This window comes from Tamandua tetradactyla, chromosome 14 (genome assembly GCF_023851605.1).
Source record: "Tamandua tetradactyla isolate mTamTet1 chromosome 14, mTamTet1.pri, whole genome shotgun sequence".
NCBI classification, from domain to species: Eukaryota; Metazoa; Chordata; class Mammalia; order Pilosa; family Myrmecophagidae; genus Tamandua; species Tamandua tetradactyla.
Window position 1 is genome coordinate 79,970,646 of NC_135340.1, and position 25,125 is coordinate 79,995,770.

The 25,125-nt window shown below is 44.9% G+C and overlaps 2 protein-coding genes and 1 long non-coding RNA gene across 15 annotated transcripts in view; 1 reads left to right on the forward strand and 2 right to left on the reverse strand.

Moving 5' to 3' along the window:
- LOC143656231 (uncharacterized) overlaps nucleotides 1-10,188 on the reverse strand; it is a 41,150-nt gene extending 30,962 nt beyond the window's left edge. Inside the window, exon 1 of the long non-coding RNA XR_013162435.1 lies at nucleotides 10,127-10,188. This is a non-coding gene — a long non-coding RNA (uncharacterized LOC143656231). The remainder of the gene's footprint in view (nucleotides 1-10,126) is intronic.
- FBXL22 (F-box and leucine rich repeat protein 22) lies at nucleotides 6,970-18,750 on the forward strand. 2 transcript variants are annotated; one of them, XM_077128162.1, is made up of 3 exons: nucleotides 7,163-7,550; nucleotides 10,117-10,430; nucleotides 11,502-18,750. In XM_077128162.1, exons 1-3 carry the CDS (start codon nucleotides 7,216-7,218, stop codon nucleotides 11,507-11,509), a joined length of 657 nt encoding a protein of 218 aa, XP_076984277.1. In that variant the 5' UTR covers nucleotides 7,163-7,215; the 3' UTR covers nucleotides 11,510-18,750. The 2 variants fall into 2 exon arrangements, with proteins under 2 accessions (XP_076984278.1, XP_076984277.1); XM_077128163.1 differs by having other exon boundaries at nucleotides 6,970-7,550; nucleotides 10,117-18,750.
- HERC1 (HECT and RLD domain containing E3 ubiquitin protein ligase family member 1) overlaps nucleotides 17,879-25,125 on the reverse strand; it is a 291,819-nt gene continuing 284,572 nt past the window's right edge. For all 12 annotated transcript variants that reach the window (XM_077128149.1, XM_077128154.1, XM_077128157.1 and 9 more), the window contains 4 exons: nucleotides 24,805-25,057; nucleotides 24,242-24,394; nucleotides 21,300-21,605; nucleotides 17,879-18,528 (listed from right to left, as the gene is read on the reverse strand). In XM_077128149.1, coding sequence (XP_076984264.1) covers nucleotides 18,343-18,528; nucleotides 21,300-21,605; nucleotides 24,242-24,394; nucleotides 24,805-25,057 — 898 coding nt within the window. In that variant the 3' untranslated portion in view covers nucleotides 17,879-18,342. The remainder of the gene's footprint in view (nucleotides 18,529-21,299; nucleotides 21,606-24,241; nucleotides 24,395-24,804; nucleotides 25,058-25,125) is intronic.

The window sequence follows — 25,125 nt, forward strand, 5'->3', positions numbered from 1 at the left end:
ATCATTTCTTAGTACATTTGCATCGATTTAGGAAAAGAACTAGCAAAACAGCAGAAAAAGATATAGAATGTTAATATAGAGAAGAGAATTAAAATAATACTAATAAAATATATATATATATAAAAAGGAAAAAGAAAAAACAAAAACAAAAGATACAAACACACAAACAAACAAAAAACCATATTTCAGGTGCAGCTTCATTCAGTGTTCCAACCTAGTTACATTACATTTAGGTATTATTGTGCTGTCCATTTTTGAGTTTTTGTATCTAGTCCTGTTGCACAGTCTGTATCCCTTCAGCTCCAATTACCCATTATCTTACCCTGTTTCTAACTCCTGCTGGTCTCTGTTACCAATGATATATTCCAAGCTGATTCTCGAATGTCGGTTCACATCAGTGGGACCTTACAGTATTTGTCCTTTAGTTTTGGGCTAGACTCACTCAGCATAATGTTCTCTAGTTCCATCCATGTTATTACATGCTTCATAAGTTTAGTCTGTCTTAAAGCTGCATAATATTCCATCGTAGGTATACGCCACAGTTTGTTTAGCCACTCGTCTGTTGATGGACATTTTGGCTGTTTCCATCTCTTTACAATTGTAGATAATGCTGCTATAGACACTGGTGTGCAAATGTCCGTCTGTGTCTTTGCCCTTAAGTCCTTTGAGTAGATACCTAGCAGTGGTATTGCTGGGTTGTAATCCATTCTGCCATTCTCTGTCTTTTGATTGGGAAATTCAGTCCATTAACTTTTAGCATTATTACTGTTTGGATAATATTTTCCTCTACCATTTTGGCTTTTGTATTATATATATCATATCTGATTTTCCTTCTTTCTACACTTTACTCCATACCTCTCTCTTCTGTCTTTTCGTATCTGACTCTAGTGCTCCCTTTAGTATTTCTTGCAGAGCTGGTCTCTTGGTCACAAATTCTCTCAGTGACTTTTTGTCTATAAATGTTTTAATTTCTCCTTCATTTTTGAAGGACAATTTTGCTGGATATAGGAGTCTTGGTTGGCAGTTTTTCTCTTTTAGTAATTTAAATATATCATCCCACTGTCTTCTGGCTTCCATGGTTTCTGCTGAGAAATCTACACATAGTCTTATTGGGTTTCCCTTGTATGTGACAGATTGTTTTTCTCTTGCTGCTTTCAAGATCCTCTCTTTCTCTTTGACCTCTGACATTCTAACTAGTAAGTGTCTTGGAGAACACCTATTTGGGTCTATTCTCTTTGGGGTGCGCTGCACTTCTTGGATCTGCAAATTTAGGTCTTTCATAAGAGTTGGGAAATTTTCAGTGATAATTTCTTCCATTAGTTTTTCTCCTCCTTTTCCCTTCTCTTCTCCTTCTGGGACACCCACAACACGTATATTTGTGCGCTTCATATTGTCATTCAGTTCCCTGATCCCCTGCTCCAGTTTTTCCATTCTTTTCCCTATAGTTTCTGTTTCTTTTTGGAATTCAGATGTTCCATCCTCCAGTTCACTAATTGTAGCTTCTGTCTCTTTAGATCTACCATTGTAGGTATCCATTGTTTTTTCCATTTTTTCTTCTTTGTCCTTCACTCCCATAAGTTCTGTGATTTGTTTTTTCAGATTTTCTATTTCTTCTTTTTGTTCAGCCCATGTCTTCTTCATGTCCTCCCTCAATTTATTGATTTGGTTTTTGAAGAGTTTTTCCATTTCTGTTCGTATATTCAGCATTAGTTGTCTCAGCTCCTGTATCTCATCTGAACTATTGGTTTGTTCCTTTGACTGGGCCATATCTTCAATTTTCCGAGCGTCATCCATTATTTTCTGATGGTGTCTGGGCATTTGATCAGATTTCCCTGGGTGTGGGACCCAGCTGGTTGAAAGGTTTTTCTGTGAAATCTCTGGGCTCTGTTTTTCTTTTCCTGCCCAGTAGGTGGCGCTCGTGGCGCTCGTCTGTCTGCACCGCAGTCGGCCCGGGAAACAGCGTGTGGAGGCGGGGGTCGCTGGCCACCGCAGCTTGGGAGAGTGCCGGTCCTAATTGCCCAGCTGGCCCGAAACGCCCAGCGTGACGGGAGGGCCCCGCTATCCAACGTTCCCAGTCAGACCGGGGAGCCACGTGCGTGGAGGGGACCCCAGCTGCCAGCCGCCCCGGCCGGGAAAACGCGCACCCCTCGGGTATCTCACCGCAGCAGATTCTCCCTGCCCGTTCAGCTGTTCCAGAATGGGGTACGCTGTCTTTTTGGTCTCTGTCGTGACTCCAGGAGCTGTTTCGTATTGTTTCTGTTTCTTTAGTTGCTTTTCTGGAGGAGGAACTAAGACCCGCGCGTCTTACTAAGCCGCCATCTTCTCCGGAACTCGCCTATTGATTTCTTAAAGCCAAACCTCTCCTTCATTGGTTTAGTGTACCTAAGTCTATTTACATATAACTATCACACTTTAACTTCGAAGTTACTCTACTTTCTCTCCTGTACCCTCTGTTGCTCAAGTGGCCTCTTTCTCTCAGGTCCTGGAAAGGCTCATGAGTCAACTCTGTCTGCAGCCAGGGCCTGGGTCCCAGGGACTGGGTGTAGCCATAGGAACATGCCCACAGCACAGGAAGGGGAAGTGGGCATGTGTCAGGCTGTCACGTGGTGGTGTCTTTGCATCTCATCACTGGGTACAGCACCTTTCCCCTCAGGTCTGAGCATGATGGAGTCCACATGGCCCTCCAGGAGTATCAACCGTGCTGTAATGTGATCATTTTCCACCAATCCCAGTTTGTATGATGCCAAGGATTGTTTAATTATCAGAGTAACTAAATTCATTTTAAGTTGTAATCACATCACTTTTCTGCTTCACCAACTTGAACTGTTTTATGGAAAGTATCATTAAAACCCTGGTCTCTTTCCTTTTGACTAATATTTTGAACAACTTTCAATGGAGTAAAGTAAATTATACAGAACTTGCTTAAGCTGTCAGTCAACAGGTACCAAGCTCTTGCAGAATCCCCACGACTTCAGGCTGCACCCAGGCCAGGATGAAATGACCTGTAAGGGCTGGGTGAAGCCAGGAAAGTCCTTTAGCGCCTGTGATCAAATGCCTGAGGTGCTGCTCACTCTTGTCAAATAGATTTATATGCAACTACTGATACTATGAAAACGAGGTTTCCCTGCCTCCTTCAGAGCTAGGCTCTACCCCAAGTGATCAGTTTTTGGGCCCTGGTCATTTTAAGTAAAACAGGCTACTGTTAAAAAAATAAATAGGCTGCTTTAAGGTAAGTGCCAAGACACTATCTCTTGGTCCCCATGTCCCCCTGCAAACAGCAAAAACAAGATCAGCCCTGTTTTCCATACCCATGGTTTTTGTGTTCTACTTATTTTCCTGTTCCAATCAGTCTGCTAAAATTAAAGAGAGAAGTGCTCCCAGCTCAAACTGTTTTACCTCCAGGTCTCTTGAGAGGTATCTTGGAGCTACTGCATGGCTCCAGATAGGCAAAAAGAAAAGGCACTTTGGGAAAGTCCTTTTAATCAACTCCCCTAGGTATGAGTCAAGCTCCACCCCGCCAGCATGCAGACCACTAGCCCCACTGTTCTCCCATTTGGAGGAGAAACAAAGGCTTTAAACACTGGCCCTGCTTAACCTGAGGCAGGTCTTTTGCTGTTACAGCAGGGCCACAGCAGTGCAGCTGGGAGGCCATGATTAGCAAAATGACTCTTGCCAGCAGCAGGCATGATTACACTGTTCTACCTTTTAAGCTGAACAGAACTGCCTATTTCCAGGGGTCAGTCCTCCATGAAAAGTACTGATTTGGAAAGGACTGAGGGAGATAATAAGGCTTTCCATTAAACCTGCCTGTGGTGTGGCAGCTTACCTTTTGAGTAGAGAAATAAAACCAGACAGAACTCAAAATAGATGATTCAGCTATAATTTTGCTCAGTTACTTTGATTAGCTTAAATAGTCACAGAGCTAGTTATTGCTTCCTTGAGAAACGCTTCTGTCCTTTAGTTGGTTTATATTAAGAACTGTCACCACTTCTATTTCATATTGGCGGTGGTGGGTTAAGTGAAGCAGGACCAGCTTCTCAGAGGAAGGGAATGGTCTAGAATGAATCTTTTTTCTTTCCATAGCTGCTTTTTGCTTTTATAAAGGCCAGGCTGCACCAGGCCTGACCAAGTATTAGTTTTAGAAATGGGTGCAGCATAGTTAATTCAAGTATGTCACTCAACACAATCGGTAACCAAAGTATTTCCATTCCCTCCAATTCCAACTAAATGGGGAGGAGAAACAAAGATGACCACTGAAGTTGTGTTCCTTGATTTAGCAGAGGAAAAACTGTTCTCTCAACTCACTTATGCACAGGCACAATGTAATCTTTTCTATCAGCCCTGACCCCCAACAATTCCAGTAAACAGAGCTAGGAATTCATAGCAGGGGAATTATGTTCTGCATACGGTCATAGGATTACAAGTGAAGCAGTACCGGAAAATGCATACACCACGTTGTGAAACTTCAGGTACTTCAGAAAAGGAGAAATTAAGGGATAGTATCTCCAGGAAACTTTCTTAGAGAGAAGTCAAAGGGGGCAGGAGGATGACCCTTTGCTTCTCCAATGAGGAAATGAAAACAGTCACAAAGAAAGGATGTGTGTTGCTGACTGGCTTAAAGGGCAGGTACAGACTCAATTTAATTTAAAATTGTTTCAAGCAGTTTGTATTAAGAAATTGCTACCTCATCCGTCCCTGACACTTTGAGAAATACAGGTTAGGTATAGTATAAGGGCATATAATTGGAAAATGTAAAGCCAAGTAAAGTTTACAATACACATATATATACATAAAAGAAAGATAAGCCACTTCAGTTAAATCTTTTAAGAAAAAACAGTTTTTCTTAAAAGAAAAAGTATTTACTTTTTTTAAGTAAAAATAGAGTTTAGAGGAGGCCAAGAAAATCCCTCTGCCTAGTGAAGGGCAGCAGGATTTGGAAGTAGATCAGTCTATCTTAGAAACCACTATTCAAAAATAACACACTTACAGCCCGACAACAAAAACAGCCCAACTAATAAATGGGGCAAGGACCTGAATAGACATTTCTCCAAAGATCATACAAATGGCAAAAAAAGAAAAACACACACACACACACATGAAAAGATGCTGCACATCCTTAACATTGGGAAAATGCAAGGCAAACCACAATGAAACACTATTTGACACCTACTAGAATGACGACTTTTTAAAAAGAGAGAAATAAGTGCTGGCTGAGATGTGGAGAAATAGGAACCTCATGCACTGCTGGTGGGAATGTAAAACGGGAGTTTGGCGGTTCCTCAGAAAGTTAGAGACCCAGCAAAGAACTGAAAGCAGGGACTCATATTTGCACACGAGCGTTCACATCAGTATCTTTCACAGTGGCCCAAAGGCGAAAGCAGAAAGGAAAGTGAAGGTGTAGGGGGGAGAGCACGCACAGAAGGGGCGGCCGGACCCCCCATCATGGTGCGTTATCGCTGAGGGGGAGCCCGAGGGGCAGTCGAGCCTGTAGGGCTGGCTGACAGTGCGCTAACGGCAGGGAGGGTGGCGTATTTATAGAGCAGGGCTTGCTGAAATCGAGAAAAATAAAAAAAAAAAGAACAATGTCTCTGTGGTTAAATGTCTGTGATTAAACGTTTGGTATGTTTGGGAAATTGTTTGGAATAGGCAGGCTCCCTAGTTCGCCAGGGTGGGTGGAGCTCAATCAGCCGCAAAAGGTTAGGTCAGTTTGGACAGGTCAGGCCAGTTTCCTGTTTTCTGTTAGTTCCATCAGAAGCAACCCAAATGTCCATCAAAATATGAACAGATAAACAAAATGTGGTACATACATACAATGGACTATCACTCAGCTGTAAAAAGAAATACTTTCTGACATGCACCACTACAAAGACGAACCCTGAAGATGCCATGTTGAGTGAGGTAAGTCAGACACAAGGAGTCTGATTTATATGCTTCCACTTATATGATCGTTATAATATGCAAACTCATAGAGACAGACAGTTGAGTACAAGTTACCGGGGGGAGTGGGGAGTTGATGCATAATGGGGGTACCATTTCTGTTTGGGGTGATGAAAACGTTCTGTTAATGGATGGTGGGAGGGCAGCACAGCACTGAATGGGATCACCCCACTGCAACCCACAGTATTCTTGGGAGTGGCTAAAATGGGAAAGTTTATGTTGCATACATATTTCCACACTAAAACAAAAAAAATAAAGAGACAAGGACTATTACATGCAATACATAATCTGGAAAAGATCTACTAATAGAGAAGAAAAGGCTCACAAGGTCATTATTGGTATAAACGAAAAAAATTGGAATACAGACTGTAAACTTTTTATCATTAACTTTCTAGAACTTGATAACTAAAGATGGTTATGTAAGTGAATATCCTTATTCTTAGGAAATGTACATGGAAGTATTATGTGTTCGAAGAGCATGATGTATCTATCCTCAAATGTGCAGAAAACAGATAAATAGACAAAACGATACAGCAAATGTGGCTAAATGTTAAAACTGGTGGATCTGAGGATCTGGGGTGGAGATTATGCTGGAGTTCTCTGTATGGGTTTTGTATTATTTTTGCAGCTGTCCTGTTAAGTTTGAACTTATTTCAAAATAAAAAGTTTAAAGAAAGAAAGAAAGGAAAAAACACATGGGGAAGAGGCATTACCCATGTACTCTGTTTACAGCTCTGAACCCAAAACCCTGCCATCCTTAGCCTTTTATCAACAGGGTTCTTTCTAATAAAGCTTTTATTCTTTCTAATAATAAAGCCCATATTGAGGTACTATAAAATAAAAACAGTTAATATCTACAATTAGAGTCCCTCACAGTGAGTACAGAGACTGCAAGACCAAATAGCTGGACCAGCCAGCCATCTTGACGAAAATTCCTCTGGAAAAGTAAAAAAAAAAAAAGTTCTTTGCTAAACACTACTGTCAACTAAAAGGAAAAGAAATCCCTTTTAAGGAAACTATTTAACTTCAATAGGCTGCCTCTTTGCCAGGATTTTCAATCCGTCTGAACATAAGCCGAACCACAGACTGTTGCACGTATGTCTGAATTCCGGCCTTTCTTTTCAGCCCTCCTCAGAGCTTCAGCACCAGTTGTTAGCCAAAAATAAACACCATTCCTCAACCATATATGTCCACCAGCACAGAGCTAGGGAGGAGGAGCAGGAGGCAGGTCAGGTCCCTCATCCCCAGCGTAGCACTCGAACGTGGCCGCTGCTCACCATGCACATAACCCAGCTCAACCGGGAGTGCCTGCTGCACCTCTTTTCCTTCCTGGACAAGGACAGCAGGAAGAACCTCGCCAGGACCTGCTCCCAGTTCCAGGATGTGTTTGAGGACCCTGCACTGTGGCCCCTGTTACATTTTCATTCCCTCACGGAACTCAAGAAGGACAACTTCCTCCTGAGCTCGGCACTCAGAAGCCTCTCCATCTGCTGGCACTCGAGCCGGGTGCAGGTGTGCAGCATTGAAGACTGGTTCAAGAGCACCTTCCAGAGGAGCATCTGCGGCCGGCACGAGAACTTGGTCAATGACTTCCTCCACCAGGTGTGCGACAGGTAGGCCAGCCTCCAGAGCGCCACTAGCTTAGGAGGCTCTATGGCCTCCAGAGCCCTGTGAGGCTCGGGGGGCTGAGGAAGAGCAAATTTCATACCAAGATAGCTCCATCTCGGGGCACCTCAGACTAGGCCCATATCAGACAGCCAGACCCCAATCACAGTAGAATACACACAAGACAGACAAAGGCTGTGGGGAAACTATTGTAATCCTCCTCCCTGCCTTGCAGGTCCTGGAGCTGCTTCCGCAAAGACAGAACTGGGACCTCAGCTGTCACTGTCCCTTGGGCAGCTGTCCTCTTTGGCAGTCATCAAGGGCAGGGTGGGTCCAGCTGGGCCTGGATTTTCAAGGTCAAGCTCTGAGAAGGGGTTCCGGACACAGCAATCGGCTTACCCCACCACTCTCCCTAACAAGCAGACCCCAAGGCCTTTGAAGTGTGCTCAGGAAGGGGAGAAATAGTGCTCTGGGTTATCTAACAGCCCAGCCAACCTGGGGGTCAAGGTGGTAATAAATAATGATATCCTCAGAGACCAGCTAGTAGCACTAGGAAGTGTGTTTAAGCCTAATTTTTCAAACAAGTAAACAGAGGTGCTGAAAGCTTGTATGATATGCCCATGGTCCAGGGTTGCCAGATGTAGCAAAGAAAAACAGGATCCCCAGTTACATACGAATTTCAGATAAACAATGAATAACTTCTTAGTACAATTATATTCCAAATACATTCTGTCTGTTATCTGGCAATGCTACTGTGAGCACAGAGACTGAGTTACCTGGCCAGGCTCCCTCTACAGTCACAGCCTCCTGATTAGAGCAGCTCATCAAGAACACTTCTTACCAGGCTCTTACTGTGCTTTTATCAAGCCTGTCCTGACTTTGAAGAAATACACCCCCTGATCACTAACAAGCTAGGCCTGGCTGTTAACAGAAAACTAGACTCAGCCAGTTTGCTGCCACCCAGGTGTAAGAGTTGCTGTTGACTGGCAGCATGACAGGATTGTACCAAAATCGTGTAGTGCCCACTTCCCACCCCTCATGCCCCCCTCTTTCTTTTTTTGTGCTGGTGCAAAGAAAACAGAAGGTGGACTTGGGACTGGCCCACGAATGGACCAGGTCATTTCGATCAGTTTACACAAGGCCCAGAAATCAGACTGGAGGGTGATATGTATAAAACAAAAGTTGGAGGCTTGCCCTGAAGTTACTCCATTCTTGGTGTGAGAGAACAAGGGTTAAGCTCCCAAATCAGCAAGATGTGGAGCAGGCCTGCCTCCCAGGCTGGCTGGCTGGCTGGGTCAAGCAAAGGGCCTGGTGTCACAAAAAGAACAAAAGGCTTTGATATCAGGGCTCTGGTTCTGTCACCCAGCTCTGTGACTGTTAGGCCACATGACCCAAGTCCAAAAATTTAAATTCTTTCAATCTCTTTCCTTCACTTGTAACATGGGAGACATCCCTTTATCTCAGAGAGTAAGGGGATTAAACAGCAGCAGCAGCACATAAGTATCTATGGAGGAATCTGGTTCTTTGGGCAACCAGCTCTTTGGAGAAGCTGAGCAGGGAAACTTTCTCTGGTTTCTTCCTGCAACAGACTCTAAAGGTTCTAGGGGGAAGGGTTCAACTTAACACCCTTGGGGCTTAAACACCTAATCCTCATGACCTCCACGAAGGTAAAAACTGTCACTTTACAGATGAGGAAGTGGTTCACCAAGGTTCAGATATGCCCTGTCAGCAAATAAATCACCCACACCCTGATCCTCTGGGTGGGCCAACTGAGATAAGGTAGCAGAAGAGTGGAGTGCGAGCAGCACAGACAAGTCATTTGAGCTCTCTGAGCCAGTTTCTTCATTCATAAACCTGGGGGCAATGGGTTGATGTGCAGATGAAAGGAGAAGGCGCCTAATTTAGGAACATGAGTGCAGGGTGAGAGACCTGGCCATGACCAGTGTATTTTAGTTCCTTATCCCCTTCCCCAAAAACAAGGGAGCACAGGTGTCCCTCCCTAGGTGCATGCAATCAAGAGGCTGATTGGAATGCTGACGGGAAAAGGAGAACCCCCAAGCCAGCCTCCAGCTCTCTCTGGCTTCAGGGAGCCAAGGTCCCCACAGGAGAGACATGTCCTTCTTGACTGGAAGCTATCAAGTTTACTCCCAGAAAATGCGAGTCATGACTGCTTGCGGAAGGCCCTATGCACACCCCAAATCTCACAACAACCACACACACACACACACACACACACACCTTCCACAGACGAAAATTGAGTGACTTGGCCAAGATCACACTGCAAATAAGCCAACTTTAACTTTACTAAAGATCTTTTCTCTCCAGCAAGTGTTGGGAGGTGCTGGTGTGGCTAGAGCAGGGGGGGATCCTTTAACTTGTCTCAGCCTGCTTCCTCATCTGTAAAGCTGAGATAACCTGATTTGTTCCCCCAAGTCTTTTACAATGGATGTAATAAGCCAGTGCGCCCAAGGAAGGGGCCTGAACTGGGAGGGGAAGGGGCATGGAAGGCGCTACCCTAGCCCTCCTCGGCCTTGGGACGTCCCTCCCCCTCCGGTCACCGCGCTCTCCCCACAGGTGCCCCAACCTGGTGTCCGTCACGCTAGCGGGCTGCGGCCACGTCACCGACGACTGCCTGGCGCGCCTGCTGCGCTCCTGCTCGCGCCTGCGCGCGCTGCGCCTGGAGAACTGCGCACGCGTCACCAACCGCACGCTGGCGGCCGTGGCGGCGCACGGGCGCGCGCTGCAGACTCTGCACGTGGACTTCTGCCGCAACGTGAGCGAGGCCGGCCTGCGCCGCCTGCGCGCCGCGTGCCCACGCCTCCTGTTGCGGGCCGAACACAGCGCAACCATGATCCCCGACCAGCCTCCGCGCGGCCTGTCAGCTCCCGGTATGACCGTCCGCAAGGTGCTGCTGCACTAGACCTGCGGGGCCACGAGGAGGGAACCCGGCTGAGGTCCTCCGGGACGGAGGGAGCGCGGACCGGGAAGTCAGATCATTCTGGCTTAGAACCTTAGTTCCTCCACTTCCCAGAATAATCATTGCTTCTTCTGAGCCCGTTTCCCTGCCTGCAAAATGGGGATGCCTACCTCATATCACGATTTTATACATATGATGAATGGGAGATTAAATTAACGGATGCATGGAGAACATTCGGGTGCTTCTCATTACTAAATACTAGGTCGTGCCCCCGGCTCCCTTCCCCGCGCGCTCTCGCAACAGAAGACGCCTACACTATCCTCGTGCAATCGGGGCGCCGACCGGGTCTCTCCCGGGCAGCCCACTGCGCTCGGAGAGCGGCGAGAGGTGCGCGAAGGACGACTCCCAGGGCGCGGGGATCTCCAAACCTGCGGCGCGCAAGGCTCCCTGGGAAGGGGGCGGGCGACACGGTCGCCTCAGAGCGACGCTGGCAGCGTCGTGGAGTCCTGCCCTCGCCGCCTCCACTGCTACTCTGGCAGGTCTCGTTTACGAAGGAACCGTCAGTGGCGCAGGCCCTGGACTCTCTGGAAAGTGACCTTTGTACTGCGCCCACTGGGCGGGAGGAGGACAGGAACCTTAGGCACGGGGTCCTGGGGGAGCAGCCGAGTCTGTGATGAAGGCTCCTGCCAGGGATGGCTCCGGGAACGTAGGCCCTGCTGCCTCTGGGTTCCCACCCACGGCTTTGTTTGCGCGCCCAGGACAGCCTGGGATAGGTGCATTCCTAGAAGTGACTGCACATGCAAGTCTAGAAAATTTGCTCCCACTGTTGTTATTTTAATATAAACTGCATAGCTAACCTTATTTTCTACTCTTATCACGTGGTAAGGAGGGGGAGTATTAAAAATAAAAGACCAGAAAGATTGGAAAATTAAAGGCAACCCTTTTTAAGTGTTGATAATGGGATAACCAGCTCATACAAAGCTAGATTTTCACCTACTGGATTTGCTGAACACCGGCACTTCACTTTCAATCTCAATTTCAGGGCTTTAGCCACCAAAGTAAAGGCTCCCGGCCACCCAGCAGCCTCCTGGTCAGTGCTGGGACCATCCATCCATTACAGCCATCCTGGTTACCTGGGGAAAACCTTGGGTAAGTCGGGAAGGCAGTGAATGCTGTGCAGTGATAGGTGACGCCACACTCCCAGCTCCATTGTCTGCTATGATCTCTGGCAAGTCCCTTCACCCATCCTTGGCCAATTATAGAGGATCTTGTCCTATACTCAGGGACAAATACTTGGAAAAAGAGACAAATTCTATTCCCATGGATTGTACATTCTAGTGGGGGAATAACGATAAATAATTGGTACATGAGAAGGTAATGAGCACGAAGTGAGGCAGAAGTATACGCTAAGGGGGATGGGGAGTGTTGGCAAAGGGTGAGGAGGAAGCAAATTAAGAGGGGTTGCTAATGTAAGCCTCATTGAAAAGGTGACACTGGGGCAAAGATATCAAGGCAGAGAGGGGAATCAGCATCTGGGAGAAGAATATTCCAGACTGAGAGAACAGTCAGTGCAAAAGCTCTAGACTAGGAACATGGCTGCTGTGTTAGTGGACTAGCAAGGAGTTCAGTGTGACTGGAGAAGAGCAAGTAGGGATGGTAAATAGAAATCAGAAGTATGTATAAGGGGTGGCTGCTGAAAGAACAGGTTATTATGAGGCTGAGATGCAACCTGGAGGTTCCCCACCCCAATCCAGCCCTTGCAGGAGCTAGGCTCCCAAGCAGAGATGATATCCAGGTTAAGTCCCAGAGGTGGTGGAATTTTTCTATGCAGAAGATGTGGGCAGGTAAGTAGCACCTCCTGACACCTTTGGGACTGTTGAAGGGTTCAGTTGCTGCCTCTGGGCCTGTCTTGGCCAGCACTTACCCCAGAAGCAGAGTAACCATGTGGAACCCCAGCCCCAGGACATTCACTCCACCAGCTACAGTGGAGTGGGACAGTGCCACTTCTAGTTGATGGAACCATTGTTCTGGATTCTGGGGAGATGCTCTGCAGGGACTTTATTGTTATCTCACTACTGTAAACAATATTGAGAAAAAGCTCAGGTTTTCAGGAGGTAAAATGTTGGTCTGAAAACAGGACGACTTTAAACTCCAGGGCTTTGCTTTCATTAACTTCAACAAGCCCCAACTCCCAGCCGGCCCCGTTTGCCAAGAGTTGATGTGAAGCAAGAGGATCTTGGGCTTCATGCTCTAGCGGTTCTGGGTTTCTATTGCGAATTCCTCACTTTCTAGCCTTATAACCGAGGGCAAGCCAGCCTCCTCCAAACCTTAAGTTTTCTTATCTGTTTATTCGGGACAGCAAGAGAACCTTGCTTGTAGGATTCTTGTAAAGGTTATGAGATTGTGTTTGTAAAGCAGCAGTCACTGTGGGTTCAACCTGAATTCCTCTGAGGCCCCCCTTTTCTGTGAAGTTCTTTCATAAACAAGGGTTAAATTCCCAGGCTAACCCTCAGGTACCTACATGTCAAGACTGTAGCTCTCACAGAACTAAAGCTGTGTGATGGCTGTGCACAACATTATTTCTAAGGGAAAATACGTTGAGTTGTATCTACCACAGGCATGCATTCTGCCCTACCTTCCAGGAGAGCTTTGGGTCCTTCAGCCAAGGGAGCCATGGGAGATGTTCCCAGAAGGCAGTCAATGATGGAGACTCATGGCTCTAAACATATTTTTTTAATGACACGGAGAAAGCCTTATGAAAATCATACAGTATGGTCTCAACTATGTTTTAAGGAAGTATAGAAAAGACTGATAGCATATGAAAATACTAAGAATGGTTATTCTGGATTGTGAGATGTAAGGTGATTTTTTTCCCACTTTATATTCCTCTGTATTTTTCTTTAAAAACAAACAAACAATGAAATGTGCTTCTTTCATAATCAAGAAATACATTTTAGCCTTGGAATTAAAGGAAGAGTGGGATGGGGAATAAATACTTTCTCAAGCTTAATGCCACTTTGAGCTTCCTGAGAGTAGGTGTCATGATGCCATCTGGTTTACTGCTGGGTTCCAGAACCTAAAGAAAGACCAGGCACTTACTTGTATATTCACTCATATTTGACTTCTCACCATCAGGAAAGGTTAGAAGATAGAGCTCACCTTTCCATAAATTTTGAATCTCAGAAATATTACCAAACCCAGCACTGTCATACCATGAAAACAGTTGTGGTTTTATAAAACAGGCACACGACTTCTGACCTTAATCAAACTGGAAACCAAACAGTTTCCAGCCCTGACTTCCAGGCCAGTGAGAAAAAGCAAATGTTTGTGCTGCGACTTTTATCATTTGGCCTCAGTTCCCTTCTGCAGAGAACTGAACCATTGTTGATCAGTGAAAAGGGGTTTTATTTCAATGGGCAAAAGTTAGGTTGGGTTAGTCAGTCATACTTGGCTGAGTCCCTCTCACATAAGTTGTACTCCAGTTTTGCTAAGCAATGAGCTGCCTCCTGGTTGCATTTGTAGATGAATTCTTGGCATTTGTTTTCTGCCGGCCTGCAAAGGATCTGCCGGTCTTTATGCTGCCGGGATTAGCGCTCCATTTTGGGACTGCAGCCAGCCTTCTTGGCACATTTGTAGCAACAGTCATGGCGATGGCAACACTGATCAGTGGGGTCTTGGGGCTGACCGCAGCTGCCCAGGCCACAGTGACAGCCGTGGGTCATGTAGGCCAAGGCAGATGCTGGCACACTGCAGTGACCCCGCTAGCTCCAGGAGCCCCTAGTGGTACACATGCAACTTTCCAGAGGCTGCCCGGGGTCCTGGGCCCAGCAGGAGCAGCAGCACCAGCACACACGAGGACTGTGGACCCACCTGAGAGTCTGACAAGTTATGACCTCTCTGAGCCTTAGTTTCATAATTGGTAAAATGGGACTAATACCTTCCCATCAATGTTACAACCTACAAGGTTATGTGTAATGTTGTAAGATTATGTGTAGTGCCTGGAAAGTAGGGAGGGGGTGGGGGAGGTCATCTCATCCATGGAGAGTTAAAGAAAAGTGCCTAGCAGAACCCAAAGACACTGGAAAGAAGTGCAGAGGATCTGTGTGTGTTAATCTAGGACTGCTTCTTGGAGGACAGAGCCTTTCTCTTGAGTTTTGATGACTGAACCCCACTCCCATAGGTTCTGATTTTGAGGAGCACATTTCTATCAGCAGGCATTGCTCAAGGCAAGACAACCATCAAGGAAGCCCAAGGAAGATCCCAGGAAGAGTGAGCCAGGGGAGAGGAAAGCCCGATCCTGTTCCAGAGGCCTGCTGAATTGGCTTGGGATTTCCCAAGCCTCTACTACAATACATTACAGACTTTTCACAGCTCTCAGAATGCTCTTTTAATCTCAGTTTTGGCCCCAGCAGCCAAAGATCACATACAGGGAAAACTAAGAGGAGGGTACAGAAGCTCAGCACTGGAGCCAGGCAGTGCCCCGGCTGGAGGCTGACCCCATTCACTACAGCATGCTAGCAGGTCTGTATAGGAACCTCAATGCCAACAGGGGGATCAGGTTCACATACTCTTAGGTTAGGGGGCTCTGGATTTCTCCATGGGAGACAGCAGCTTGCTGCAGGGAGGTAGTGCTCTAGACTTGTCTTGCAGGGTCACACTGGCCCATTTTTGCACAGGCTGAATGTCTGGAGAGAACTGGCTGGGTCCCCTTCACCTCACCAGGGTATGCTGAGAAGAAACCAAAGCTCCCACCTGCAGCCTGGACATACCTGTGATCCAGTACATTCCCTCTCCCAACCTGGAGTTCCTGTTCTGTAAATGGGTAGATCACCTGACCCATCTGACCCCAAGAGACTTTCCCCACAGCTCAGGATTCTATCTCCAAGACTTGCTTTTTATTAAAAACAAGCCCACCAGACTAGCCTTTATCTATCCACAGGCAGTGCTGGACAAGGGCCACTGGGTCTGGAGGGCCAGAACAAAACTACATCCTAAAGGGCTTCTGGAGAAACCCTTAATTTTAAAGGCTGACAAAGTTCTTTCTAGGCTGCTTAAAGGTCAAAAAATTCAAGTATTTGTTAACTGAGTAACTTTAGCAAACATACAAAAAACCAAGCCTCTACAGAGGGTGAAAGTGGACCCAAAACAAACACCTGCACCAGGCCCATTTCAGATCCTCAGATCAGGGACTCATGCCTCCCTTTCTCTCCCAGAGCTTCCAAAAGTCAAGAAAATGAAGAAATGACAGGACTCCAACAAAGATGTGACATCTCTTTAAAGGCGAAGGCATCTTGCAGGTTATCCTTGCAGGCTCAGGCCTCCTGAGAAGCCATCATTAGGCTCCAATGACAGGACTTGGAACCATGAGGGTCCACCTGCTGGGAGTGCTCCTGCTACTTCAGTCAGTGCAAACTGTAGCAACAAAGTTTGAGGCATTTTTACTAATTAAAATAAGCTAAGACTGAAGATGTATCCTTCAGTCTGGCAAAAGGGAAGAATCATTGTTCACCAAGAACTAGCCCAAAAGGCTCTAAGAGATTTTTCCTCCCTTCCCATCCAGGATCTCAGCACACAGACAGCCTATCTTTTCTAAGAGAAGTTACCTCCTAGCCCAGAGGTCTGGGCAGTGTCTTCCCACCCCCGGAGTGAAAACCTCAAGCCAGAGGCTTCAAAGCCTTCAATGCTATTACTGGCACAGCAATCAGATCATGGATCCCATAGGATTCCCCAGAAGCCATACCCTCTCTTTGAGGCCCAACTCCAAGAGAGGCCTCTTCAATAAAACAAAGATGTCAGTGTTCTAAATATCTCATGGGGAAAGATCCATTTCCCATGTTATCTTAGCAGGCAAAACCACTATTTCTCTTCAAAAACACACACCTTCTATCTTCCTTGTAGAGAACAATTGTCTGAAAGGTTCTATGTCTGGCACCCCTTTTGAGCAGGCTGTCAGCAAAGACCTTGTCCATGAGGTGCACTGGAAGCAGCTTGTGGCATGTCCTTGCTATAGATGAAGGAGAAAAACTACCCAAAGGGTTTGCCCTCTTCCTGCTCATACCTCCAGCAATTAGAGCCCTCACAGCTACTCTCAAGATGGCACTTTTCTCCAGAAACACATGCTTACTTTGATACTCCCGAACAAATAAGCACAGCATGGAGGACCACAGGGGCTAGTTTCAAGCACCAAGATATCTATAATCCCTCCCTCAGTCCCCTGCACAACTCCCACCATCCATCCTTCAAAGACATGAAATTATTCTCATGTTAATTCACACATTTACTCATTCACTGCCAAGCGCCTACTAGCAATAGCTGTCCTTGTTCAAGTACCTCTTCCTACTTAGATGCATTCACCGCAGAGGTAAGAAGTTATTATAAAGTGTTTAGTTTTCTAATCCCATCACTTGCATATTTTTGTCTTCTTGAGTTCTTCACAGGCAGGGACAGAACAATATACTTTGGTTATATTATAGGTTGTAGTGTAGGCATGTTGTGGCTGTTCAAGAAAGGCTCTTATTAGTGTATAACATTTTAAGCCCACTGTAACAAAGGGGGTTTAAGTCATCTTCCCACATAGCCCAAGGCCATCTCACAACAGATAATTGCCTTGTGGCCAAGTAGAAAAACCACAGAAGCGGGAATCAGACAGACTTGCATGGATTACAATCTCAGATTTTTCACTTACTAAATAAGCCTCAATTTCCTCATCTGTAAAATGAGGTTAACGCCAGATAAGCTTTAACTAATTTCTTCACTAATCCTAAGACTGCCATGATTTTGTTCTCCCTAAATGAAATGAAAATCAAACCTTAATTTAAGTGTGTCTTCAAATTAATAAAAGGAAACCTTCAAAGGTAGATACTTCTTGCATGCTCTGGCCACAGGACTGCAGGAGGTAAGGGGAGTGGACCCATCCACTCGGGGAATGTATGTGCCATAGAAGATTTCTACCACATGATATCCAGCATCCTGTGCCCAAGCACTGCCTCTGAGAAGAAGAGTAGAGCTGAGAGGATAGGTGGAGTGACTGAAGCAAGGACCTGGGATGAAGAAACAAAGTGAGAAGAGAACCAGGATAACAGAAAAACAAAAGAAAAGAGGGCTTCCTGCCTCCAGTAGCTCCTGTATCCACAAGGTCCTCTACTATGTCATTTCCAAGCAAAGATCTCTGCCCTCAATGTGAAGGAATATTTCTGAAAGGGGTTAAAAAGCTATTGGGTGGGCCAGCAGGCAGAGTTCTTGCCTGCCATGCCAGAGACCCAGGTTCAATTCCCGGTGCCTGCCCATGAAAACAACAACAAAAAAAGCTGTCAAAGTGAGAATAGCTTGAAAGTTATTTCTATCTCATCTAGGCTAATATCTGCCTTGATGACAACTCTCAGTCAGAAGCTCCACTGGATATAACAAAGCAGCCCATGCTCCAATTCCTGAATCTGCTTTATTTCTCTGCATATGGAACCCTGCACAGGCAATTCAAATTAAAACAAAATAAATATATGAATATTCATGTAAAACTGTCCTTTCTAATAAACAATTATACACAACGAACAATTTCATGTTCACTGGGTGGGTTTACAAAAAATGTACCATTCCCAACTAAAAATGCACCAAAATGGTTCCATGCAAACTTATCAAAAGTGACCAAAAATATGGAGGGAAAAACCTGACTGAAAGCACTTTGTCTCTCTTTTTTTTGTACAATCACAGAAAAATAAAAACATCTAATTTCTCTGTTACATTTAGAGTAACTAAGTGTGGCCACTGTTTATAACGTCGGTTTGTGTTCCTAAAACATCTATGTAGTTACCATAAAAGTATATCAACGTTAAATTGGAAGTGAGCATTATTGAGAAAAAAAGGGGGGGTGATGGCACCCACGGCAGTCAATAGTCAGTGTCGGAGCCCTCGGCGTTATCCACATTTCTTGAGAGCATGTAGTTGTCCATGTCGATCGAACGGCAGTTGTTAATGGCATAGCGCAGGCGCTCAGCCATGACCAGCTGGCTAGAGTAGGGTGGCAGCCTCAGCTGGAAGAAGCAGGTCTGTGAGGTAGGCAGACTGTCGTAAGGCTGTGGAGAGAGAGACCCAGAGCCGTTACTGTGGGCAGCTGTTGTGTCATGGGGATGGGTGGAATGAGATTGCCCATATACTATGCCCCAAAGATAGGAAATCAGCTCTTCCTGCCTTTAGGGATGGGCTCCATGCACATAACTGTATGGACAACTGGAGCCAGAAGCAGTGACCAGGCCACAGCAGCATGAGCACAGGCTCCACGTCCTGTGGCCATCACAGCTTTTGGTAAAGATGCTTCCTCTTCTCACCTCTTCAAAACCCTTACATGTAAAATGAGAATAAACCCTGACTTGCAGGATTATTTGAGAGAATGTGCTTAGTACAGTGCCTGGCACAGAGATAGAAAATAATAAGAGTTCAATCTCTTCCATAAAGAGGATTCAATCTTGAAGCCAGCTGCAAGGATCCCTCCACAGGGCAGGTATAAAGGAAGGAAAAATTGGGAGTTACAGCTAGCTGTGGAAACTGCCATTGCCACCTCCTTCACCACTGTCCTCTTAGTCTGCATTCTGCATCCTACACTGTCATGGCAGCCAGCATAGAGTCAGATGAGGAAAAGAACACATAATTAAATCCCAGTCCATCCATTTAACTCACTTGATACAGTCATTTAAAATGATAATTATGACAATTTGCAGCAAAACTGAAAAGTACTTGGAATAGATTATTAGGCAAAAAAATCAAAATACAAAATTCTAAATACATGATGCAAAAATATGTATGCTTGAAGCAAAGATGGGGAGGAAACACACAAAGGTGAAAATTGCTACTACTAGAGAGAGGATTATATATGTTCCCTGGCGCTCTATAAACACAACCATTTTCTGAACTATTTCTAATGATATTATAACTAAGTTATAGACAAAAACATTGTTTTTGTAAATATTTAAAAATTAGTTTAAAAAAAGAATTTGCCCTATATTTTTGCTCAGTTTCCTCTTGAAACCAGAGGTGTACACCTAGGTAAGCTGCATTTCAAAGATGTGGGAGAGAGAGAGGGGCCCAGTCCACAATTCTGCCACAGCCAGTGATAATACTGATGGATGCAGAAAAGCTGAAAACAGCAAAGCCATTACCAATTGACTCTCAAGGGTAAATTACAACAGGTGATTCTGATCACTTAAATTTGGATATTAGAAAAATCATCTAAAAGCCACAGAGGAGAGACCCACAGTGGTCACTTTTCCGGGGCTGAAAACCTCCAGGCAAGGGATTAGTGGTGGATTAACTCCTGGGATGGCAGGGGTTATACAGTAGATATATAGCAATGGTTATTTCCAGAACTGAATGGAAGTGAATCATTTCCTCTTCCCCACCTCTCTCTGAAGCAACAAAACAGATTTAAAACTTATAGTTTCTGTCAACTCATATAGAAAATTTATGGAAAGGCCCTTTTCATAGCCCTTCCGATGCATGTTCTCTCCAGCAAGCCTAGCCCAGCAATGGAGCACAGGCCTGCAGCTTCAGGAAGCCTCAAGGGGAGGAACAGTTGTGACTACAGCAGCTTCTAGTAGTATTTGCAGGAACACATAACAGAAAGGCAGATATTGAAACTTGTCAAAATGGAAGGAAAAGTCCTTATATGAAGGGCTCATATTTTCCTTACTATTTCCCAAATAATTACCAATCACTGGGGACAGAATTGGGGGAGGGAGGACGGACAGAGACAGAAAACAAGTAAGACACTTATGACTTAATGCAGTCAAGTGTGGGTTCCAGTGTTCAGGAGGTGGACAGAAGGACGTCTAAGTAACTCTGCTTCCAGTAACAGGAGAGGGAGAGGGGAGGGGACACAGGAAAGCATCCAGAAAGGCTTCCTGGAGATGACATTGGCCTTGGGCTTACAGGATGAACCTTCCCAGGCACAGATGGAAAAGGGTGTAAAGGAGAACTTACTAAAGCAGAAGACGGTACAGCCTATACAAATCACAGAAGTTTTTGTTTGTTTTATTTTTTTAAAGCATGGTCTGTTGGAGACAAAGGCAAGCAACCCATTATGGCCAGAACATAAGTGTCAAGAGGTGATATCAGAAAGTGGGCCAGAGGCCAGACTATGCAGGTTGAAGGCCAGGCTAAGGGGGCTAACATTTATCCTGGAATCAATACAGGGGGGCCCTGAAAGATCTGAAAGGAGAATGACATGGTTAGACTGGTATTTGAGACAGATGATTTTGGCAGCAGTACGCATTTAAGACTCTAAAGTCTTTTATTCCTAGGCCATCTGTCAAAATGACAGCTGGGCTGCAGCCCTGCAGCTGGGATCTTTCATCAGGCTGCAAAGAAACAGCCTCTTGCTCCATGAGGAACCCCACAAAAGTAGCTGCAGAGCACATTATCGCTGCTCCCCAAGGCTTCAGGTTCACTCTGGAACATGTGCACCAGGTTTGGGTTAGTATCTTTGTGAAAATAAACAAGACATGCCCCATTACTCAAGGTACACTATGAAAGTGCATAGGAAAGAAGAGGCAGAAGCAACATGATGATTCCTCTGCAAAGTTCAGCTTTAATTCAAGAAGATGCTGGAAGATTTAGGGAAGGTTGTTGGTTACAGTATACTTTCTACATTCATTTAGAACTTTTATAACTGAAATTAAGCAGTGTTTCTGAAAAAGTTTACAGCTTTATATTTTAAAAATCTGGAAATTCCAAGCATTATATTTGAACTGTCAAGCCTACTTGAGAGCCACAGTCTGGCTTTCTCGACATGTAAGCAACAAGGAAACAACGAGGATGGACATTAACAAGGAGGAAAAAACTGCTTACTTACCCTATCAACCTTCATGATTTGAAATCTCTGAGAAATGTCAGCAGTGTTGGCTGGTAGTCGAGATCTTCCAGACACAAACCTCATGAAAAGCACCCGTTCCTCGTTGGAGAACTCTTCCAATGTGTGCCAAAACCACTGCACTAGCTGATGCTGTTCATCCACTTCCCGATACCGTACCACTTTCTTCAACACTTCTACAGAGATCTCGGGCATCCCACACACCATCTGTTCCAGCTGCTTTGCTGTGAGGAGGGACAGGAGCGGTACGGGGATGATCCAGGACATTCCTTCTCGGACTGCAGCCACCTGCTCCCAGGAGAGAGGTTGTTCATTCAACATGTGTGCATACACTGGCACCCACTGTGGGCCAGATTAGGCTGGACACCTCTTGCCTCTACTTGAATCTCATAACTCTATGCATGAGTGGCCCACAGTCCCTGCTTCAGGGACACTTACAGTCTTCTGTTCCCAATTCAAGTCCCATTTAGGAGCTTGCCTTCCCTTGCCCACAAAGTTCCAGCTCACTGTGGCCCTCTCCAATGCCCACTCCACTCACTTATATTTCTAATCACATTGGCCATGTGCTGTTCAACTGTGCTGTGGAATGGGTGGTTGGGGGAGGCACTTCACCTCCCACATCAAAGTAAGAAGCTCTATGAGGACTTGTTTGGCTCCTACCATTTTTGTAATTTATATTTTTCTTTTGAAAACAGTTATATCCTTTTTGTAAGCGTTATTGTTCTCATTGTAAAAAAAACTAAAATAATTAGACAAGTACAAAAAAGCAAATAAAAATGGGAAGTTCTTTTTTAGGAAGATAGTAAACAGTCAAATAATTCAGTCAAGAGACTTAGGTTCTGAATCCCAGCTTGACCATTTACTAGCTAGCTCTTTTACAAGCTGAGTGATGTTTTGAGGCTTTAATTTTCTCATCTGAAAAATGAGGCAAATAATTCATTGCTGCTCACATGATTCTGATGAGAAATTTAAATGAGTAAACTACAAGAAAGTATGTGTTACTGGGTAATTGTACTTCTGTTCTCTTAGTGCAGAGCTGAGAACAAGCAAATTGGGGAATGCCAAGTGAGGAAACTGCCAGGGAATGTCCAGGACGGTCTATCTGGACAAATTCCTCAAACTCTGCACAGTAGGCCACTGACCCACCCCCAGAGTCTTCACAGTTCAAAATTTCTTTCATAATTCTTCATTCCTGGCCAACCCAAAACCATCTACAATTAAAAAAAAAAAACAAAACCTGAAACTCTAAAGAGGAGCCACATCTTGTAAAGACACTGAAGATATGATTGTACAAAGGTTGTTATGCCCAGAATTAAGGATTGCAGACTGGCAGTGAAGGCAATCTCTACTCATGCTAAAGGGTACATTCCAGCTGGACTCTGCTAAAAAAAAAAAAAAAACTAGCTTTCATGTCTGGTAGAATGCAAACAAAAGCTACCTAAAAAATGAGGCTGAGGTTTAAGCCTGGTTGCCTGGGGAGGGAGACAATTGGGACAACTACGGGAATGACACTGGGTTCTAAGAGACATGGAGGAAATAAAAGAAGAAGTCCTTGTAACTGAAAAAGGAACAAAGCTAGTGCAGAGCAGAAGACAGTCAATGGAGAGTGGAGGGTCAATCCAGCACCCAGAAGGGCCAGCAGAAGAGCCTAGATACAGCAGTAAAGTGTGGCTTGGGATCCTGGCTCTGTCATGGACATATTACTTCATTTTTCTAGGCTCACTGCTTTCATCTGTGAAATGTTGCTAGTAATTCTTACCTCACACATTAACTATGGGGAAAATGTGCATGTGAGAGTGCCTGGCATAGTGCCAGGCTTGCAAGAGGTGATCAACATATTTTTAGTTGATTATTTACTCTCTGAAAGTTGAAAATATTCAAGAACTGGAGACAAATCATAAGCACTGGGTGTATCAGTGGAAGGTCCCTCCCTCATTGACCTGTGAGCTAAGAGATGTAGTTTTCTGGCTGGACTTGGTCCAAAGCATGAGTCAAAGGAAGCAGAAGTGAAGGGACTGTGTAATATGGACATTTCAAATTACAAAACTTTCATAGCCTTAGAGTCTGGGACCAGCTCTCAAGAAGATCCCAACGTATTCTGCAAGTGAAATGTTCCTGAAATGGCTATTAGTGATTGTATAACCGACAGAATCATTTTTCAGTTTTTTTTTTTTTTTTGGGGGGGGGTGCACGGTCTGGGAATTGAACCTGGGTCTCCCGCATGGAAGGTGAGCATTCTACCACTGAAACACCCATGCACCCCCAAAAGAATCATTTTTGGACACTATTAAATTCTGTGGTCATTCATTTATGCTCCTATCATTTATTAAATACCTACTACATGTCTACACAGAAGGATAACTCAAAAGAAATAGAAAATATTCTTCATCCAATGCCTGAAAAGCTCACTGAAGAAACAAGATCCCAAATCTGGAACCTAATTCTTAGACCATAACATAGAAGTATATGATAAATGCAGGAATTTCAAAGTTAAGGAGAAAGATCTCTACAGGTTAGGGACCCCAGAAGAAAGATGGGTTGCGGAATAGATGCATTCTCAGCTGGGGCTTGAAGGACTGCAGCAGGAGGGGGGTGGGAGAGAGGTACTCACTTGGGATTGAAAGACTATTGTTTGGGGTTCCAGCTTGAATGGGGATGCTTAAGACATGAAGATAGACAGGACAGAGGAGGAATATGGACGCAGAGCCTGAATATAGGGGTAAAAGCTTGGCCTTGAGAAAGGAGATGGGAGACCCAGAAATATGGCATATAAAGTCTATGTGTAGGGTATAAAATATAGATAAAATGAACCAACCCAGTAAATACATATGCCAAAATTCAATAGTAACTAGTTAGCTTTCATCCAGAGCCAACCCTAAGCATTTACATACACGCCCTCCCCACCAAAAGATGTTTCATCTCACCTGTCGGTCCATCTCATGAAGTCGATATTCAATGGCTCTCTCTACATATTCCTTTCTATTAGAAAATGTGAGTGGGATACTATTTCCACCAGGAATTATGGGGACCATTTTGCCATCAGCGCTCTGGCCAACAAAAGAATCAAGAGGAATCATCTAGAATGGAAGAAAAAAGAATCTTTATTACATGGTAGAAATGACAACCAAAAGGATGTCACATACAAAAATTAGCACAAGAACAACAAAGTCAAGATTTTAAAAATTAAAAAAAAGGCAAACAAAACAGGTAGAACTGAGGAGACTACTTGTAGGGAATGTGCTGACTCATGCTAAAGGAAAACTGAAAATGAATCTCTCTGTTCCCAAACTAGGTTTGATGACCACTGGTCATCCTGAGCTTTCTTTCTACCTTGGTTCTCTACTCTAAAATGTAGAGAATGAATGGATTAAAAGGGAAGGAGTAGACGCTGGGGGCTTCCACACAGCAAATGAAAGGCCATCTCTAAATTTTACACAGAAAAATTATAGTCAGTGCATATGGGAAGTCAAGACCAGTCAGGACTTACCTCATGGAAACTCTCCTCGGTAATTCCACTGTCTTCAATGTGAAGAATGCTGTTGAGGGTCTGCACATAAAGCAGATCCACCTCCTCCAGGTCCTCCAGGGTGAGTGGGACACAGCACAGCTGCTTCCACACCAGAGGGGCCAAGTGGAGGTCCAGAGGTTTCTTTGTGCGGATGGCAACTCCCATTAAAATTCCTAAGAACTTAAACTGCATTAAGTGTTCATCTAGGCAGGCAGAGGGGTTAAAAAGGAACCTGTGGAAATATTTTGAACAAAAATTTCCTCATTTCTATTAGAAACAAATTACCCAAGAGCTTCAGTG

What these genes read in the sequence shown, in the direction of transcription:
- FBXL22 (XM_077128163.1), top strand. Translation starts at nt 7,216, where the DNA reads ATGCACATAACCCAGCTCAACCGGGAGTGCCTGCTGCACCTCTTTTCC. An exon ending in CTCCACCAGGTGTGCGACAG is followed by an intron (nt 7,551 to 10,116) that starts GTAGGCCAGCCT and finishes CTCTCCCCACAG; the next exon opens with GTGCCCCAACCTGGTGTCCG.